The sequence below is a fragment of the Macrobrachium rosenbergii genome, chromosome 17 (genome assembly GCF_040412425.1).
Source record: "Macrobrachium rosenbergii isolate ZJJX-2024 chromosome 17, ASM4041242v1, whole genome shotgun sequence".
Classification (NCBI taxonomy): domain Eukaryota; kingdom Metazoa; phylum Arthropoda; class Malacostraca; order Decapoda; family Palaemonidae; genus Macrobrachium; species Macrobrachium rosenbergii.
The window spans coordinates 6,979,199-7,001,913 of record NC_089757.1 but is presented as its reverse complement, the minus strand read 5'-3'; the positions used below and the strand labels follow the sequence as shown (position 1 = coordinate 7,001,913).

The 22,715-nt window shown below is 35.8% G+C and overlaps 1 protein-coding gene across 4 annotated transcripts in view; it reads right to left on the bottom strand.

The window, feature by feature from the left end:
* LOC136847691 (neural-cadherin-like) overlaps nt 1–22,715 on the bottom strand; it is a 349,841-nt gene that overhangs the window by 279,823 nt on the left and 47,303 nt on the right. For 3 of the 4 annotated variants that reach the window (XR_010855804.1, XM_067119506.1, XM_067119508.1), the window contains exon 2: nt 7,168–7,459. Coding sequence is in view for 3 of the 4 variants with exons in the window: in XM_067119506.1 (XP_066975607.1) it covers nt 7,168–7,210 (43 nt within the window). In the remaining variant the exon portion in view is untranslated. Of the gene's footprint in view, nt 1–7,167; nt 8,002–22,715 lie in introns of those variants that run through there. The other variant, XM_067119507.1, reaches the window with a different exon arrangement.

Genomic DNA, 22,715 nt, shown 5'->3' with positions numbered 1-22,715 from the left:
TGAAGAAAATGAACTTATTTATGACATTGTTCTTACGCCCTTTTTTCATGAGGATAAGGCTTCTGGCCTTGGTCTTATTATAAGAGGAAAAGCTTATGGTCTTGTTGTAAAGAATCGCCTGAACGCTGGACTTACTATAAAGAGAATCACCTCTACACTGGTATCATTATAAAAAATTCGCCTGAACAGTGGTTTCATTATATAACTCCTCCATAGCGTTAGTCCCATTATAAAAGAACCCGCCAACCCGCTGGTCTCATAAAAGAACAAACTAAACGCTGGTCTCATAAAAGAACAAACCAAACGCTGGTCTCCTCTTGAAAAAATACTCATCACCAGCTTCATTATAAAAGCATCATTTCAACGCTGGTGTCGCCATAAAAGAATCATCTTAATGCTGGTCTCATTATACAAGAACAATCTCAGCGCTGATCCCATTAAGTTTCATCTCAATGGTGGTCTCATTATAAAATTACCACCGGAAGGCTGCTCTTATAACAACAGGATTGCCTCAGCGCTGATCTTTTTATAGTGGAATCACCTCAGTAATAATCTCACGATAGAATCATCTCAACACTGGTCACGCTATAAATGAATCATCTCAACGCTGGTCTCATCATAAAAGAATTATTTCAACGGTCTTCTCATTATAAAATATTTAACCAAAGTCTAGTCTCATTTTAAGAGAATTATGTCAACGATGGTCTCATTATAAACGCAAAAGGATCATCTCAATGATGACCTCATTATGAAAGAAACCCACTCAATCCTGGTTTAATCATAAAAAGAAAACCACCTCGACACTGGTTTCATTAGAAATGAACCAACACAACACCGGTTTCTTTGTAAAGAATAACCTTAAGGACTGGGTCACGATAAAACAATAATTTTTACGGAAGACTCATTAACTATAAAAGAATTACAGTAACGCAAGAGAGCAATTTACATTCATGCTACTTCGTTTAACCTCCAACAATGAATTTTTTGCCTCTGACTATCTGTTTGTTTAGCAAGTTTAAGCAAACTGTTAGGAGCGGACTCTTTTGTAAAATTTGGCCAAAGGTGGGGCCTTATGACTGACAAGTGATTAGATTTAGGGAGAGACAGGAATTTAACTTTTGAGGACAGGGGACTTTTTTTTTTGGTGGTGGACTGCTTAGCCTTGGCGGAGGTTTGCTGGTTCCAAACGCTGTTTTTATAAAACAGTGAACACTAATTGCAAAAGAATCGCAGTAAATCTTAAATTTATAATGTCAAAAATAATAATCACAACGCAAATCCTTTCAATTCTTCTTCATTATTAACAAAATGTTTCCAACAATTTGCTCTTCTTCATTCAACCTAACTAAGACTTCTGCTTTGAAATGGCCGACGGGAAGGGAAACTAACGCCCTACTGCAGTTGAAGCTAAAGGGGAATAAGAGTATAAGAATAACAGCTGCTGACAGTAATATTAATAAAATTAGTTCATAGAGAATGAGTCATATTTACACACTTACACAGGGTTCGCCCGCGGAATTGTTTTCCTGTGAGTGGTAAACACTGAAGAAAGCTAGCTGGAGAAGTTGAACAGTTAAGTGGGAAGAGACCATAAGGAACGGATTAAAAGTAAGAGGTGGAAAGGTGAGTAGCTGCGGGCCCCCCAAAAAATGAAAAATAAAAGACCTTGTTGAGTCTGCATCGCCCCCAGAAAGGCACACTAAAGACGGCAACTCGACCTCACGCCTTACACAGGAGTAATGGCTTCAACATGCCTAAATGGAAGAGGTCCAAAAAGGTCTTTAAACTGCTCAGCTAAAGCTTCCACAATATGTCAAATAAGAGAAAAACATAGCTACCCGAATGAACCGTAAACCAATAAAAAAAAATAAATCTAATATATTTAATGCTAGAAGCAGTTGAAGGCAGTTGTCACTTCAGGCAAATCTGAATTACCATTGCAATCTGGGGACTTGGCCCTCGGCCCTTGTTCTCCATCATCCAAAAATATTTTGTGAAAATTGGACGAATATATTTTTTGTCTTTGTTAAAAAAGGCAGAAAATACACACAAAAAAAGTCAAATAATAACAAGGGTTTTCGAATTAAAACATTCAAGTAAAGGAAAATATAAATCATAGCTTTTGTTTCTGTGATTAACTTTTCATCGGCGTTGACCCGTGAGCAAAAAAAGCCTGTTTAGCAAATTAGAAAATAATGGCAATTAGATCAAATCAATCCAATGCCTCTAGTACCTACGATAAAAATTTCACCGAAGAGAAACTCAAACTTAATTAAGCAAAGAAACAGATATATATATACATATATATATATATATATATATATATATATATATATATATATATATATATATATATATATATATATACACATATATATATATATATATATATATATATATATATATATATATATATATATATATATATGTATGTATGTATGTATATATATATATATGTGTGTGTGTGTGTGTACAGATGCACGCTAGAGAAAAGGATACGCTAAGTATAATTCATGACCGGTTTTTGCATTTAGTTTTCTAAGCCTTCTCCACAAGTTCTGGTATATGGTGGTGGAAATTTACAATACATACCCTAGAGAAGAAAAGAAAACAGAACAGCATAAAAATGTACAAGGTATGAACAGGTGGACAGCTCAACTGTCAATCACATCTTTCAATGCAGCGGACATTGGCAAAAGAGACAGTTTCTCCCAATAATATACTGGGAAGTAACACCATCGAGTCAAGCTAGTCTTATAAAAGAGAGATTCTGTAAAAGTACGAATATCAGTCGTCAAGGACTATATAAACCCGATCCATTCAATTAAAAATAAACATGTAGAATGGTATACATTTTAAGGCAGTTGACGTGGGACGAGAACAGAGGTACGGGACGGCCTGCACTGATAAACAAGATCTGTAAGAGCAACAGAGTACTTACCCCTGACGCTAAGGCGATTCCCGCTCCTCCTTCTTCTTTCCCACCTGTCAACTGTTAGTATTTGGTTTCCAGTCGTCTATATGTCTGTACTGTTGCTCTAGCATATATAGTGAATTTCTAACGCTATGCATCAGTCCTCTCGTTAATTTCTTAGAAAACTAAAGCGAAACCGGTCGTGAATTACATCCGGAGCTGAATTTTCTCTGCGGTACATATCCCTATATGCATCACGTGAAATTGTGATTTTACACACACACACACACACACACACACACACACATATATATATATATATATATATATATATATATATATATATATGTGTGTGTGTATTTATATACAATAAACAAGGCTAAATGTAATATATATAATCTCAAAGATACAGATGCTCCTCTTGTGCAAATCTGAAACAAGGGAATGTATCTCGCAGCCTTGGCAATTTTATCTCATTTTGGACTCTCGAATCCATTAATCCTCTCCTACTAATTCCCTTCATTAGAGAGAGGACCCAATCATCCCTAATGACGATTAAGGAGTGAAGGATGCGTCCTTCTCGCAGGGTCTCATACGACACGAAGATAAGTGAGGATTAGCACTTTTTTCAGCCCCAAAGACAACTAATGTTATTAAACCTGTGAATTATTACTGCGGGAAGAGTCCTCGATTTCACTAAACGCTGTCCGGAGGGACAGGGGGTTTTCAGATCCCAATTTCCTGTGAGTTACAGAAGGTAACTCTCCATTACTTGCAAAAGACTTTCTGTAAGACACAGAATAATTTTCCGCAACTTTCTGTAAGAGAAAAATAATATTTGAGACAATATATCGCATTCTGTAAGTTACAGACGAAAGATCTGGATAAACAACTGATGTCGTCGAAGCGAAGCAGAGAGAGAGAGAGAGAGAGAGAGAGAGAGAGAGAGAGATGCCTCCGAAAAATATTCGGTCTGTCTTAACTTGAGAATGGGTGAGAGGAACTTTTCCATCACCATTTCCCAGCAAATTAAAACGGTCAGAATCATCCTGCAAATTGACAGACATTCCTTAAAAACTCTGAAGTATTCTCTGAATAATTTTCAAAGGAAGGTCCATTATGCAACAGAATCGCATTTGTTTAATGAAATCTTTCCTAGCGAATCAGATGACTTGAAAGAAAATTACTTGACTTATGAAATTCGCAAAACTGAAAAAAAATGTCTTATATAAGTAAAGAATGATATAAAAATGAGCATTTCCTATGTACTTACGTATTCAATCAGCAAAAAGTACGCTACCTCTTCACTAAGCTGTAAGCTCGAACAAGCTACAGTTTTATTTTTGAAAGTGCCTTAAACTATTATTCTTATATACTCAAAAAAAAAAAAAAAAAAAAAAAAAAAAAAAAAAAAATTTCATTCCATAAACTACAAACCCTTAAAACAAGTAATTTCATTCACTGCTTCTAAAACACATCGCTATTTCCCACTCCCTCAAAAAACATTCATTTCAAAATCTACTTCATTCTTTACTGTTCAAACATTTCGGTTTTCTCCATACCCCACCCTGAGGCCTGAAAGAAATTTGTTTTTTATTCCATACTCTTAAAATACAGCGTTTAACCTACATCTTCAAACCCCATCGCTTTTACTACACAGTTTCAACGCAATTTCATTTTTCCCAACATTTCAAGATGGAATTGACATCTAGACTCGTAAAACAATGCATCAAAACTGTTTTTGCCCTAAAGGTAGAATCGTGCTTCTTACCTTTAAACCAGCTTAGTTCAATTCAAAAAGATAAACAAAAAAGTTTAATGTTCTTCCGTGTTAGTTTAAATAAATTTATATCTGTTTCGTTCCTTCCAAATAAAATGATTTAGTCCCAGCGGATTTTTTCATATTAAAAGAAATTCTGTGAATTATACTCTGTACACTTTCGTAACACTCTTTTCTTATTAATATTCTCATACAAACTGTCCGTTTTAAACGAAGCTATTTAATATCTACTTTACATTTTAATGCGCATTTTCATTATAAAGTAAGAGAACCATTCGAAAACTTATCAATGCCCAGAGAACCAATAAACATTTATTCTTAAAAATTATGTCTCTATTGAAAACAATGTTTTTTCCTGTAATTAAAAAATGACTTACTCTTCATGTTAATAAAATAATGTTTTGTATACCGAACCCGAAAAAATGACGGTAATGTGCTTTACTGCGTAATGGCTGGCAGATTTAGCGATTAACTATTTATCACTGAAAAGATATTTATTTTAGTTTTGCATGGTGTAACTAATATATATATATATATATATATATATATATATATATATATATATATATATATATATATATATATATATATGTGTGTGTGTGTGTGTGTGTGTGTGTGTGTACATGTGTGTGTATGAAGTTTTGACACGTACAAGCGTGAACCTCTTGTATTCATAAATACTAAGCCTCAAATAAAATTTAATATCCACGTCACTGTACCTTGGGAATAATTTCCACCAAGGAGAATTATAGTCGATAAGCGCTTCGTATCACCGCCGGGATTCGAACCGGCACAGAGGTCAAAGTCACTGTTTATTGTTGTTTCTAAACCAGGCAACCCTAATCCCGGGAGTGACGAAGTACTTATCAATTATAATTCTCCATAGGTGCAAGTTACTCCTGAGATACAGTAAATTTCATATTAAACGATATTTGTGACTTAATTGTGTGTGTGTATGTATGTATGTATGTATGTATGTATGTATGTATGTATGTATGTATGTATGTATGTATGTATATATATATATATATATATATATATATATATATATATATATATATATATATATATAATATATTCATATATATAAGTAAAGACATTTCAGTTTTTGGCTGACTTCTACTTATCTCTTTCGTCTTTTATCTATGACATTTTTTTTACATTATGCAATAAATCAAAATTAATCATCTTTAAGATGAAATATTTAGTCCCTTAGCATTAAAACTACCTTTCCACAGGTTGATCAAATTAATATCGGTCTCAGCAAGTTACCGACGGGTGATCATCAAAATGTTTCACAATTTCCTTGCATTTTACTATATAATGGCTGATGCGAATAGCATTAAACTAAATTCATTATTGGAACGGTAATTTAACGTAGCTCTGACATGAGAACATGAAATTCTTATATCTAATACATTTTTGTTAGAAAATATATTTTTTTTTTACAGAGATTACATAAATTTTTTCTTTTCATACTTTTGACCTTATATTTTTAATTTTTTTTTTTTGTCGTCCTGCAATAAATTGCAGTTATTCAGCTTTAATAAACACCTAGAAAACTTACATCACACAAACAAACCATAGAGGAACATCGCTGTGGACAAACGCCATCAACGAAAGATGGCATTACCAAAAGAAAGATATAAGGGTACAAAGCGCGTTTTGTAGAGTAATATCAATTATCATTTTCAGCCACCACCTAATTCCACTACATTTCGGAGCAACTGAATCCCCCCCCAATTGGCAGAGAACAACAGCCACCTCCGTTATACTGCTCATTGGCTAACCTGAGCTTTATCTAATATCCCGCAGGCCAATTCATTCCCAATGCACACAAGCGTAATCCCCAATAACACCTAACCTCATTTTCTCCGGCCGCCTCTGAAACCCGATCTACCCGAACGACGTCACTTCACAGTTTACTGAAAAACTGCAAAACCGAATTTCACACTTCAAGCCAAGGTGCCACAGTACCTCCACGCCCGTTCGGTTCTTTATTCTTTATTCATTTTGTTAATTTATCTATCTTTATTCATCAGTGTGCTCAGAGGTTGCCCTACTTCCAGGTGGGACTTTAAGCTAATCTTTACCTGATATTTCGTGAATATACTTAGAAGGTTAGTTACAGAAACAGCCACCTAATTAAATATGTAAATGCACATACCTAAATGTATTTATTATTTATGAACACCAATAAATATATAAATAAATAAATGTATAAATAAATAAATATATAAATAAATAAATAAATAAATATATATAAATAAATAAATAAAAACAAACATAGTGCACATATCTCCTACTCTACAACCAGAACGATGATTTCCAATTCGTGTCATCTTGCGAGCCCAGCCGCAACAAATCAGCGATTCAACAAATATACAGCGCGAGTATTACAAGAATAATTCATTTGAACAGAAAGCACAAACATATAAAGGAAAACAAGAAAAACGTAAGAAGTACCACTTACCCAACAAGGTGCTGTTGGTAATGATGCGCAGTATGGCGTCCATCTCCTCTTGTTCTTCCGAGGAAGGACGGACGGAGGTCAAGCACGGCTCTGCACGAACTGCACGAGCGAATCCGTGCTAACAAGAGTCCAGCACTGATCAATGAAGTCCAGCAATGACGACACAAAGTTAGTCCAGCACTGATCAATGAAGTCCAGCAATGACGTCACAAACTTGTAAACACTATTCGTACGCGTTTTGTACGCAATATCAAGAGTTTGCACCGGAGGGCTATTTACCAATTAAATGCCACTGGAAAAAAAGTAAATTATTCTTAACCGAAGGATATTACTCTTGGATATGTGACACAAATACAGAAAGTGCAAAATGAAAAAAAAAAAATTGGCATAGCTAGTTTGTGTATGTAATATGCTAATAGCAATTATGTTCATGGTACTTTGCAAACAGATACTTTTCTGGAATCACGAGGGGGGGATACTACAACTTTTGATACTTAATCTGAAATACGATTCTACAATTCCTTCGGTCTCTTTCTCTCTAACTGTCCAACTTATTCAACTCAAACTTGCGCCAAGTAATAACAATAACAATAATAATAATCCTGGCTCCTGATGGCGCATAGTATACCCTCCCTCTTGCTTAGTCCACGTTCATCCATCTTTCATTCACAGACCATCTGTGACCTTCCTTTTGACCTTTTCCAGTTTCCAATATACCTTCGCTTGTTTGCTAGCAACACAACTACAACATCAACAATGAAAGTAACATTCAGATCACGAGAATATTTTTGTCCAGCATCTAGGACATTCACTGCCAACGCGAACATCATCCTCTCTCTCTCTCTCTCTCTCTCTCTCTCTCTCTCTCTCTCTCTCTCTCTCTCTTTTACCTAAGCACGCACTCGGACGCATAACTTTCCTTTTTATATATAACTTTTAAAAGTACCGTAATTCTCGACCACGACTTCTGGTTCGTTGGGCGGTGCTGTCCGACAGCAAAATTGAATAACTGAAATCTTAAGGAAGTCTGCTGTTATTTCTCCTGCTTTACTCAGCCGAAAAGCATCTTAGTCAAATTGAGGGTTCGAGTAGCAATGCCAGTGACCTTTCATATTACCTGAAATGTAAAGGTTCTGAAGTTCGTCTATCTCATTACCTGAAATCTACCTTCATTACAGTTCCCATTCCTCCTGAATGGGTATTTCCCTTCAATGTTGGTTCAGGCAATTTGGAGCAATTACAGAGGATATCGTGATCTCACAATGCTTAATTTCACAGACAGCTGAATGAGAGCCTGAACTAATATCTAGAATCTTTCAATTCGCAAATTACCATTATGCGAATCATCTCGTGGGTAAAAAAAATCTCTATGCAATGAAGTGAGATCTTTTACTGATGTCATAATATTGCACTTTTGTAAATGAGCGTAGGAATTCCAGTTGCTCTCATAATACAAATGGATACAAAAGTGATCTATTGGATTTCAGTCTGTTAAAACGAGGCACAAACGATTTTCTCCTTTCAGGATAAAAGGATCTGCTATTGATCACAGGCTATAAATATTTTGGATCCGTTTGCCAAAGATGGGTCTACGCGTGATCTCACAACATAAATCTTCATTAGAAGTCTAATAAGGAAAACAAAACAGATGTTAAACTTATCACATAACTACATTAGGGAAATGTCTGTGTACCTCTTGAACAAGCTTGATTTTACATCACTGAGATGCTTGATCTTGGTATCGTTCTCGGCTAGCACTCTGCTGGGCCCGCGTTCGATTCTCCGACCGGCCAATGAAGAATTAGAGAAACTTATTTCTGGTGACAGAAATTCATTTCTCGTAATAAAATGGTTCGGATTCCACAATAAGCTGTAGGTCCCGTTGCTAGGTAACCAACTGGTTCTTAGCCACGTAAAATAAATCTAATCCTTCGGGCCAGCCCTAGGAGAGCTGTTAACCAGCTCAGTGGTCTGGTTAAACTAAGGTATACTTAACTTAGCACAATAAATGTTCTGTGGCCCCTAATAAACCTATCTAATAATTTCGCTAGTGACTGATTTCTGTCAGCATAAAAAAAGACAATACACAAAAAATACACGACCTCTTTATGACTGATGAATGTCTACACTGGTTTACCCTCATTTTTCATCGGCGCACCTCTCTCTCTCTCTCTCTCTCTCTCTCTATAACTCTTACCTATGTACGTTAACCATGGTATTGTCCTCCAATATGCGGGACCTCTCAGCCACTTAGCGAGGCAATATTGGAAGGATTTCCCATATGCTACAGAGAGATTTAAATATAAAACTTGGTTCTCGGTTTTCAACATAAAAGTCGTCCTTTCTACCATGTGGTGAGGTTCTTTCAGATATAAAACGAGTTTTATTATAAACCGTGGTTCCCTCTGATATAAGACATGTTATTAATATAGAAAACGTAGTTCATTTTCAAGCATTCTTTTATATGAAACGAAATTTGTTACATAAAGAGTACAATTTTTTTCCCACATGAAATGTGTTCCGTCGAAATTAAATTCGTTTTTATTGAAGGTAAAACGTGGATATTTCTAACAAAAACGTGTTTAATCTAGATATAAAAAGATGTTATTTCAAATGTAATAAGGTCCTTGTCTGAATGAAACTTTTTTCCACAAAAAGTGGAGGTCCCAAATAAACGGAAGTCCACCAAACAGTCACACAAACCGCAGGAAATTCTAACTATCTTACGTGTTTCAAAAGCAGACCCTCCTACCATCTAATGGACAAACCTTATTTTAAAAAGTATTTCTGGCCTTCCCTTTCCCAATTTTCCTCAAAACCAACGAAAAATCAAATTGGAACAACGGAAAAATCAAGATACTCAACATGCCCTCATCACCGCCTCCACCCCCGCCACCTGCCCCCGCCCCCCCACCAAATACGGCGGAATGAACTCACATACATTCTTTGCCTCCTTTCTGGGAATCATCCTCTGGGCTCTCATCTTTATTTTCTGTCAAGCGGTGGAAATCTAATCATTTTAAATTTCTCTCTCTCTATCATGTGCAATAGGCATTTTACAAAGACAAAATATGTACCTATAAAATACACAAACACACACACACACACACACACACACACACACACACACACATATATATATATATATATATATATATATATATATATATATATATATATATATATATATATATATATATGAGAGGGAGTTTCACAGAGACCTTTTTTGCGTCAAGTTGCGTTGGACGGGATCATGATTATATACAGTATATATATATATATATATATATATATATATATATATATATATATATATATATATATATATATATATATATATATATATATATATATATAATATGAATGTGTGTACATATATATAAAAGAGAAAAATTTACAAAAATTAAAACCAAATCAATGATAAAAATACCACTAATAAAACCAAGCCCCGAAGCTCTGCACCATTCTGTCACTAATCAGATTGAGTAATTTGCAAATGCAAGGGCACAGAATTAAAAGTTTTCTGGAATAAGTATTTTTAAAATTAGATTGAAAAATATTACTGCTAATATAATCATTCTAAAATCAAATTTCCGTTGTGTAGTGCACTAACAGAATGAACAAATCTACTGAGTTGGATAAAAGGCTCAGGAGGTGTGACTATTTATGTTGATTTACTCTTCTATATATGTGTATATATATACATATATATATATATATATACACATATATATACATAGATATATATGTATATATATATGAAAAGCCTATAGGTCACAAGTATGTTATGGATTACAATACACAATGGATGTCGATTAACAAGTGGGAACGAAAACTTTCCCAGAACCTTGGAGAGAACGTTTAGCTATCATCTGACGCATTTCCTCGTTAAGTAATGATGGTGTCAGGATTTTCGAGATGTGGGATCATGTGGGGTGATGCTGTACGTGCGTTCACCGGAAGCATCCAGGTTCCAGTGAGGAATGTGCGTTTGTGTATGTCTTTTGGGCGGAGTCCAAAGGTGTGAAGGGTTTAAGTTGGGAGAAAGGAATCATTAGAAGACCAACATTGAACCTGTTTAAGTCTCGAAAGTAAAAAGAGACTTGTGTTTTGTGTTTTACCAGTAAAGACTGTGAACATTGCTGTTTGGAGGTAAGAATCATATTTATTTACCAAACTGTAGATTGTTTTCTCCATTTCTATAATATGTACTTTGTTTAAGCATTTATGGTTGATTAACGTGGGAGGAATTCCCATATCTGTATTTTTTTTGTGCTTTGGGAATTAATGAAGAATTTGTCTGACTTCTTCAGATGTTTCACTGAGTAAGAAGTCGGGAATGTACTCTCTGGGAATGAACTAGACTTTGACCTATTTTTGACCTGTGCAAGTTACGGAATATATGAATATATTTGTAAATGGTCTTTGGGGAATTTTTAATATAACCTTTTAATCCATTGCTTATTTCTTGCAATCAAGTTATGTCAGATTTTGGTCAAACATTTGAATCCATTTGTTGCAATCTAGTTATGTTAGATTTTGTTAAATAAATGATTTTGGGTAAAGCTTGTTTCACTGCAGTCCTGAGAGAGAGAGAGAGAGAGAGAGAGAGAGAGAGAGAGAGAGAGAGAGAGAGAGAGAGATGCAAAGTGAGTGGGTACTGAAGGTGGTATCAGCAGTTCTTTTCTCATGGCCGCTATAAAGGCTACCAATAGAGGGATGTCTCGACTTCTTAGTTACAGGTAAGCACTGAAGTTACGTCATTACTGGGTTACATATACACACATACACAAACACAGACATATAATATATGTACAGTATATGTAAATATATATGTGTATATATATATATATATATATATATATATATATATATATATGTGTGTGTGTGTGTGTGTGTGTGTGTGTGTGTGTGTAAATTTCCAGATGAAAAACCCTAATGGACAGAGTCAACAGACTACAAATGCAAGAAGGCTCCAACGAGAAATCAGCCTGAAAAGAATGACAAGTTACAGGACAAGTCGAAAAATAAATAAATATGAGGGAATAGAAAATTAAACCTATACACCTAAGTTCAGGAGGCATCAGCAGAAAGCAGGAATGAATTTATGAATTTACTGCTCGCTTAAACATTTCAAGATTGTATGATTCCACAACTGTACCAAGCAAACTACTCCACACTGTAGTTGTAGCCAAGATAAAACTCGTAGCAAACTGAGTAGTAGTAACCCAGATACTATAAAACGACACACTGTTTGCAGCAGCAGTCTGCCTGGTGTTGCAAGCAAAAACAGCTTGTCATTGTACGTACATGTTAAGCAACAGATGTAATGTTTCAACCTTGCTACAAGCAAGCCAACTGCTTCTGTAACTATTTGCAAGATAGTAAACTGTGTATTCACGAGCCAAGGGCTCCTGTTTGCCTTACTAATGTGTAAAATATCTCCCTCCTTTCTGGAAACCAGTAACTGTAAATTTGTCTTAATTTTGTGTTGCATCTGTCTTGCTGGACTGCATGCCAACCATGATTTATTTCCCCTGCTTGAACTGTGTGAAATAAAGTAAATTATTGTAACTGTGGTTTCCATGGCAACCTTTCCTTTTGTTTTGGATGTAACTCTAAGGTAAGTTATCTTGTGTGTTGCATTTTGCTACCTATTTGGTTCCGGGCAAGTGGCTCTTAAGGCCCAATTCACATTCAATATTCATTACATCTTGCCATCCCCAGACAAATATGCAACAATATATATATATATATATATATATATATATATATATATATATATATATATATATATATATATATATATATGTATATACATACACACATATATATATATATATATATATATATATATATATATATATATATATAAATATAAAATATAGATGCGTGTGTGTACATACATAGTTCTATATAATAAACTTATATCTCCCCCACCCTGCTTTCTCTCAACGTTTGGCCTCTGTGACAAAACAAAACAAAAATACCGATTTAATAAAGTGAAGGCGAATTCCCAACAGCAACAAAAGAGACTTTCATCAGTTCTTACACGAACATCTGTTGCAATATTAAGAAGTCCCGGCGGAAAATTCGTGCTAGGAATGTCTTGCAAGACGTTGCAGAATGTTAAGAATAGAGAGAAACTTTTGCTCCGCGATCCGACGTGGAATGCGTCACAAGGATTTCTTGTGGGGGGTCCAGAAATCCCTTTTTTATTTTTTATAAATCATGCCAGCATAAACCTATAAAGACGCAAATAAAGATAGAAAAGGTGTTCTTGTTCGGATATGAAAATATTCATCTACGAACAAGCATTCTGAAAGCACTGCTAAAGCAAAACATGTCACCTACAGACCCACGACAACTCCCCTCCAAGAGCACAAAAGAATGCACCACTGGGGATCTAGCAAGGTAAATATCTCCCAAAATTTTCGTCTTACAAGATGCGTTAATGATACAAGATTGCCCCGATGGCAGATATTCTGAGTATGAAGGTCACGGTCAAGGTTACAAAACGTTATGAACCCTGGTATTACCTGAAAAGATTTAATTATCCAACAACGTTGAAGTCTGAGTTGTACACAGAGTCCAAGGAAATTCGATCTATTATATCATAAGGAAAATTCTTTCGAGCATAACAATAAACAAGTAAAAAATGCACCAAGAAAGTTTTCTGCACAGCGTATAATGCTGTATGAGACTCTCAGCCACGGCCCGTGAAACTCTCAACCGGCCGTGGTGGCGTATGTTGTTGCGTTGCCAGACGCACGATCATGGCTAACTTTAATCTTAAATAAAATAAAAACTACTGAGGCTAGAGGGCTGCAACTTGGTTTGTTTGATGATTGGAGGGTGGATGATCAACATACCAATTTGCAGCCCTCTAGCCTCAGTAGCTTTTAAGAACTGAGGGCGGACAGAAAAAGTGCGGACGGACAGAGAAAGCCATCTTAATAGTTTTCTTTTACAGAAAACTAAAATAAATGTAAGGGCACATAAAAGAACAGACAAATGAACGAACAGAGGGAAAACTATAATGGACCCCTCCCCCTCCCCCGCAAACAGAATTATCAGTATAAGTTTAATAAATGCTAACTCAACAGAAATTAAATGGAAACTTAAAAGGAATACTTGCAGGATTTAATATTACCTTCTTAAGTAAGCGGTACCGCATTTCAATAAGTAAATAATAATGCTGAAAGAGTTTCAAGGGATTTGAAAAAGCTTTGTATTTAAAAAAAAATATAACGTACACTAATAATTATGTAAATGCGTATACACGAGTATCTTCTCTGAGGTTTTATAGACGCTTTATTTGTCAAAGTGCCGGAAATAATAATGTTTTAATAATGACTAGTGACTAATCCGAAAATCTACCTTGCTGAATATAATAACAAATCAAAGGACAAAGAATCGTATTTCATTTACTAAACAACGTCAGGAAGGAGGGACGACAGGAACTGAGACCCAAGAGAGCATCTGACGTTTCAAGAGAGCATTCGACGTTATCTTCAGGATCTTCGCAGAATTACGGGGAAATCTGCCAATAGCGGAAAGACTTTGCCAAAGGCTTTACCAATACTAGTTCTCGAGGGAGAGGGCGATGCTCGATGGAATTCTGAGTCAAATCCTGTTAAGAGTGAAATTCTCACAGAGCATTAGAAAGAGCCACGTTTTCGGACTAAGGGCTCCGTTTTCCGCCATTCCAGGTTGTATGAAGGCAAACAATTTTCGGAATACAGATCTTCACGGAAAAGCTGTTGATACTGCTTCAAAACCACAAAAAGTCAATGAGTGTTGGATTTTGCACAAAATGAATGTCAATCGGGTTTTTTTTCGGTTTTCCTTCTAAAACAGCAACAGATCAATCCATCTTGAATTTCGGAATATATGATAGCCTTTCGGCCATTTTGTCTACACCAGAAAAGTCGCCTAAAATACACCGTTTTCCAAGGCTGTAAATAACCTACGCCCATCCAGATGGGCGATGTCAGTAATCGTAAGACAGGCAATCACCTCGAATGGATGAAGTAAATAACTTCTGTCACTCTCGGAGAGAGATGTCTATATAAAAACCCGATATTTACTTTAATTGCTCCTTGTGACTATATCTTATACGGAACTATACTATTTTCATTTGACACTGACCTCTATGAATGATACTGCGCGTGGCAAATTTTCACAGAACAATGAATAGTAAATAATTTCATATTAATCCGGTTTCTTAGGCCAAAATTAATGTGTCGAACTTTAAAGTCTCAATTCAATCATACCATTCAGCTCAGGACTGACTTGAGCCGCACAAACTACAAATACCCGCTGGTGACATGCTTACTGATATTAATTTCAGAATCTAATGGCATCATCACGACCATTTCATCCCTAATATTCCAGCAATTTACGAATTAATCGTCGAGTATGAATGAAAGGGAAAACAAAAGAGAGACTATTACTAATTAAAGTGTCTCATTTATCAACTTCTTAATGCTGCTGAATGAGAACGATGAGATACAAGGAAAATCATTCACGTCATTATTTCCCACAACAGTCTGGCTTTGGAAATCTCTTTCCGCTTTTTTTTTCCCTTGCCATATCTATTTCCTGTTTCCGACACGACTGGGATCGGTAAAGGATTCTGGGCGCCGTGTTATGGACCTCTAAACCACAAATAAATCAGGAAATACAGACTACATAGATAATACATTATGAGGACGTTTACAGCAAATGAATTAATCTCTGCATACGCTACACAGCTAGCCTACTCTCCATGTCAACTGAAACTTTAATAAGCTCTCTCTCTCTCTCTCTCTCTCTCTCTCTCTCTCTCTCTCTCTCTCTCTCTCTCTCTCTCTCAAAAGAATGCATGAAAATTTACGAGGTAGGGGAAAACGTTCAAACATCTATTCATAACAGAATATCATCAACAGTATTGAAATAATTTTAGAAATCGACAATGCGATTTGCATTTTTTATAACATGCTATTGCTGTATGTTAAGCCAGTAAACAATATTCGTCATATTTTTGTCTATCAAATAAAAAGTTCTATATATCGTAGCGTGTTGCAAATTCCAATAGCGTACAGGAATGCAACATAGATTTAGCAAGATATCTATACCAAAAAATTATTTTATAATAAATAAATAAATATATGTGTGTATGTATGTATGTATGTGTATATATATATGTATGTATGTATATACATACATATATACATATATGATATATATTTACATATATATGTATGTATGTATGTATGTATGTATGTATGTATGTATATTATAATGTATTGTGCGTGTGTAAATCTGTGAATCTTCTGGTGTTTTCCATGATAAAACAGCATCATTTGCAATCTCTCATTTTATCAACTTTACATCATTCCTCCAAACTAAACCTTCTCTTCTATCTCTGACCAACATCTTCATTAGAAATCTGGAAGAAGTGCCAACAACACAATTACTTCTGGTGCCCACAGGAGCCCCGCCAACACTTTCACGTACTGGTTCTTCCCGGCGATGCAAAGGACATGTCCAAGCCATCTCCATCTCCCATTACTCATCATCTTGTCTGTATTTGGAAATTCCGTCCTTTCTCTTATGACACCATTTCTCACTCTATCCTGCCATCTGACTCCTGATGTTCTTCTGAAAGCTTCATCTTCGAATCGAGGGAATCCTTTCACTATAATGTTATTTTCACATCATGATTCATGTTCGTAAAGTAATACAGAACGTACGAGACATGTTCTAACTTTCATAAGCAATTCTATCTTACCTGATTTCCAAATATTATTCAGCCTGCCATTTGTTTGATTTTACATTTTAAGCCTTTGTGCATAACTCTGGCCTCATTATTTCTGTTTTTCGTGGATTCACCATAAGTATCACTGCTTTACATGAATAATATAATCTGCTAAGCAAGCGTTGTAAATTATGTTGCGCTTTGCTGATGAAAGAGGATGGTTTGTTGAGTTTCTTTCGTTACTTCAGTCTAAACTTCTCTTCAGTCTAAAACTTCTCCACACACACTTTCATTGAAAAATCCATCAGAAGGACAAACAGCATAGGTGACATAAAGCACCCTTATATCTCTCCACTCTTTACTGCAAATTCACTTGACAAGACTTCATCAGCATCAACTTTGCATCTATTTCGCTCGTGTATAATTTCAATAAATTTTACATATTTAATGGCAACACCATACTAATATAAGACCAACCCTAATATTGGTGCATTTAAATACGGTCTCGTAATCAAGAAAATCAATCAGAGCGTGATGTCTGAATTCCATGCACCGCTGGATAGTATGTTTTCACGCAAATAATTGATAATTGTAGCTCTTGACCTTCTACAACGAACTTGTTCACCTCTGAGCACTTTATCGATTTTTGTCCAACCTATGAGAGTGCTGAGTCATTTTATTATAACTGACGTAGCGCAACGCCTCAGCAGTGACCCAATTCATTCAGGTCAGCTTTCTTAGGTACTCTGGCAAGGAATTCCAATTCCCAATCATCCGGTTTTGTTTCATTATTCCGTAATATGCAACACAGTGTGGTTAACATGTGAGGTATAATTCCACTTTCAGGAACAAAAACATATATATATATATATATATATATATATATATATATATATATATATATATATATATATATATATGTGTATATATATATGTATACTGTGTGTATATATATATACATATATATATAATTATATATATGATTATAAATATTCGCTGTTCGACTTCAATTCCTTCCCCTTAGTAGAATAATAAATTAAACTTTATTAAAGTAAAGGGGCAGGCAATGTAGGCTGCTCGCATGAGAAGAAGTTAGGTGCCAAACCCAGGGCTTGGCTTCAAATTAACGTACACTCCCGGCCAATGAGCTAGAATTTTAATTTAGATGGCCATAAATCAGGGATAGGTTTTTGCTAGGACAGACCTTAGAGATACTGTTCCTACAGCCTAGTCTTCTTTGACCTGTGTCCTGGCAAGTCTATTGTCATTTCAGGTCAGACCCAGGGTAGGAGGAGCTTGAAGCAAGCAGCCAGCAACAACCCCAGCATCGAGAGATTCTCTCAGCAGATATGCTAGGAGCAGGGCTTGCGTAGCCCTCTCTCTCTCTCTCTCTCTCTGAGCTTGCTTTGTTTCTCCCCCTTAGTCTGTAACACGAGGGAGAAAATTGTTATTCCAAATGGACCAAGGAACCTTAATGCAACTGATCACCGCAATTTCTCACCCAGCGGTACTTCTGATTGTGACAATTACTCCCAGTTCTCTTTCCATTCAACTGAAACTCTCATTTTCCTTGTTAAAATTTTCCTCTCTTACACAATCACTAAGAAATCCTAGTAAAACATGTCCCATTTATGAAGTCATATATTAAGTACAAGGGAAATCACATAGCTTATCCTCTATGATGTAAAAAGTATTATTCTTGATATAAGATTCATCCCCTTGTGATTAAATAAGTAATGACAAGTGAGTTTCTTTAGTGCAAGATTGTTATCTGAATATGCCTTTTCCAGAAGTGTGTATGCCTTGGGCCTGAACAAATCCTCTTGCTTGGAGAAGAATCCGCATCATCAGTGCCAAGAAGCTTCATTTCGATATTCGCTGCATTCAACTGCCTTATAAAAGCATTTGAAAGGCATATTAATCTGTTGCGATCATGTCTATTTAGCATTGAGGTATTTTCGTCTTGATCAGGACTAATATTTTGAGCTGCTGTTATCTTCCGTAAATAATCCATTTTTTTTTTTTAGTTTTACTTTTGTTGAAACCAGTCTTCCTGTAGGTTTGCTGAATTAATTCATGTGGATGCAATAAACTTGTTCCCTGTTGTACTAGTTTTCAGCTGGCGACCTAATCTATTCAGTACGTGTCCTTTAGAGTCTAAATTTAGCCTTAATTGACAGAATTACGTAGGTATTAGGTAAAGCAAGGCAATATAATTCCAATAAAGTAAGCAGTAAACTAATTAACTGACTGAGCCACAATATAATAATATATATATATATATATATATATATATATATATATATATATATATATATATATATATATATATATATACATATAATTACATTCATATATGGATGTATATACATAAAAAGTGTGTATGTATAATATATATATATATATATATATATATATATATATATATATATATATATATGTATGTATATTATTTCTAGGAAAACGACTATGATTTTAACTCGGTAAATGAATTCACTTTGCACAGCACCGTGCATCTTTTTAAAAGCACAAAAGCTGATATGAAACGGCGGAAAATTTCTTCAGTTTATGACACATCGTTCCTGTGACGAAATACCTCCTTTCACAACCTTTCATCGCTCGTAATAGATTCTGAAAATTGTAATTTTTCACCCAATAATTCCGGCGCCATTACATGAGAAGGAATGAATATTTCTTTTACTCGTTCATTAGAAGTTAGGAAATGTTTTCCTCCAGGTGTTTCGTGAATTTTTACGGGAAAGCCGACGGAAGAGGCAATCGGATGCAATCGCCCAAGTTACGACCAAACAGTGCAAGAGAATAAAAAGAGTATATCAATTATGCTTCATTATTTGCATTCTGGAGAAATTTTCGATACATCTTCGACTGATTTCATTTTTTGGAGTAGATGTCACTGTGGTGAAAAAAATCCGTATTTTTCTCGTAGTATGACGGACACAAAATGACACAGACAAACACAGATAAACCAAAAAAAAAAGATGACCCGAGTGACCGGAGGTCCTCAACGTTAATGAACCAGCTCTATTTTTTTAAGGTCACAACCCAACCATAGACCTCTGGCACGGTCACGCTTCATTAATGTATAAATAAATAATTAAATCACTTACTAACGCAAGCAGACAAATGGTAAGGGTACTATTTCAAGTCATAAACAGAATATAATATGTATGATTTAGGCCAAAGGCCAAGCTCTGGGACCTATGAGGTTATTCAGCGCTGAAACGGAAACTGACAATAGAAAGGTTGGAAAAGTGTCACAGGATGACAACCTCAGAGTTCCACTATGAATCAATTGTTAATAGAGGGTGGAAAGAAAATATGAACGGAGGTACAGTAAAAGGAACGAAAGAGGTTGCAGCTAGGGCCACAGGGACGCTACGAAGACCCACAAGTAATGCCTACAATGCACCGCATGAAGTTCACTGACGGCTCTAACCCCCTAAGGGGTTCAAGTCTTAAAACTCATAATTGTAATCATTGAAATTTTATGCGCTTATTGACAGACGACATAGCGGGTGACACCATCGTAATTGACGTCAGTTAGCCGTAATTTCCAGCAGAACCTTTGTTAACTCTGGCCACCGATAGAATAAATCATTTGCGTTGGGGAGGGGGGGGTCCGTAATAAGCTTCAGCAATATTCATCCCAGCTCAGGTGACGCTAGGGTTCCAGGAATTTATCTTTTTATTTAAGATTTTGTTTTGTTTATTACTGACCAATGCAGTTACGACGCAGATAACTTATATTCGCTCATTATATCTATCTATTTATGCAGTGACTATCACTATTTCTTATTTAAATATCTGTTTATTGTTTTACTTATTTACTAACTCCTTAAGTAATTTATACTTACTTACCAATTTATTCATTTGCAAACCATTCAGGGTTCGCATCACAAATATATTACCCCAAAATAATAAATGTCAATCAACGTCATAATAAAGCTATATGCCGCGTTGGATAAGTTTTTGTAATATAAAATATGACTTGCTTGTGGAAAAATTCTCATATTGCCAAATTACAAAATGTTATATATTTAAAGATTTGGCGATTTCCCACTTCAGGGATTATCCTCACAGCGGAGAGGAAACGAGGTCATTTTGAAATGTCTTCAGGCTAATCACGAATGTGAAATATAAATAGTTAGAAATAGACGTTATGCCTCTGGAAAGGTCATAAAAGAATATAAAATAATATCACTAATTGAAAGAGAAAAATAGTCAGTAATTCTGCAGTAAATTAATAATAGTGAAAATAACATTTGAATATGATACTGATACCAGTTATTCACAAATCCTTAACATGAACTTCATTATAAGTATCGAGTACAACGAAATTTTTCGAGCCTTCGACCTTCTTTATAGTCTTAAGTTGTTGCACTGCACGATTTGGTCGGCAACTGCTTTTTTGTACGACTCCAAACGTCACAAGGTCACTAATCTATATCGCCTAGTCAAAGTTATGGCCAAGGCTGCACCCACGATTTCATCCTACGGCTAAACTCTTGCAAGATAAAAATATAAAAAAATATAAACAAGTAAGGTAAGTGCATACTGTTGTTACAGACAGACAATCTCCATTCATGCACATCTATGCAAGATGGTCTACCTGTCTACCTAAGCAGCAAGATCCATAGAAATATCTTGAACCGCGTAGGAGGAGTTGCGATGAAAATCTCAGCGTCGCAGACAGGCAGGACAGACAAATGCATATCAATTCTAAACATTGATACAAATGGCTACCAATAAAGGTTGAAATTAATTACTGGGGTCACTAATGCAAAGTAGAGTCGTGTTACTGGCAAATGGAACAAACCCACCAAAAATGAGGACGACGAATAAAATAACCATGCGAAGACAACACGCTAAATCCTCGAGGTTTCCCGTTCCCGTAGAATTTCTGGACCGACTCAACAATGAGCTGGCAGTCTGCGCAACATACAGAATTTGAAGGATGTTTATTTACTAATGAATCTTAAAGCTGACTTTCCCTTTCGCTTCGACGCGTGTACTGAATGATTGATTGGCGTAATATCTCCTGCTTCGACTTGGGGTTACCGGATTTCTCGATTTAATTTTACATAAAACGAATGATCAGTCGATTTAATTATTTAATGGACCAGCCTACTGAAAAGAGGGGCATGAGGCTAATGATTTATTGAGCACAGGTCTTACGGACATAGCAGACAGGAGAAAAGAAAGTAAAGGAGTACTTAATCCACTTTTCTAAGAAAGGACTGTAGATAAGGGAAAACGGAAGCAGAAAAGAAATCCTACGCTCGTAAGTAAAGGGAAAGATTCAAATCACAGTGTTTGACGTAACGTTTAATCAAAACATGATTGACGGAACAAGTCCGTACCGCATAAACGTTGACGTCCCTCAAGGTGGCAGTTTAAGCAGCTTATGAAAAGACTTCCACGGATAGCGGCACTTGGATGGGTGATCGCCAGTGGGTACAGGATGCCGTTAGCATCCGTGAAATTAGACAAGCATGAGCCTGCTGTTAACAATCCTATTACAAGGGCCAGTTCTCACAACGAAAACGTATTACCTTGTGGCGCCAAAGATCGGATAAAACAGTGGTTCTCAACCAGGGGGCGAACTTCAGGGTTTGGGGGAGGAGAGTGACCACAGATTGGCAGGCTCAAACTGGCTCTAGAACCACACAAAATGCAGTGTGCAACGGTCCGCACTGCTGAGAGGTCATGCTGGACTTTCTCTCCGCTAGCTTGTGTGTTTGTGTAAGTATTTTGTTAGTCTCGCACTTACAATTTTGGAAGGGGG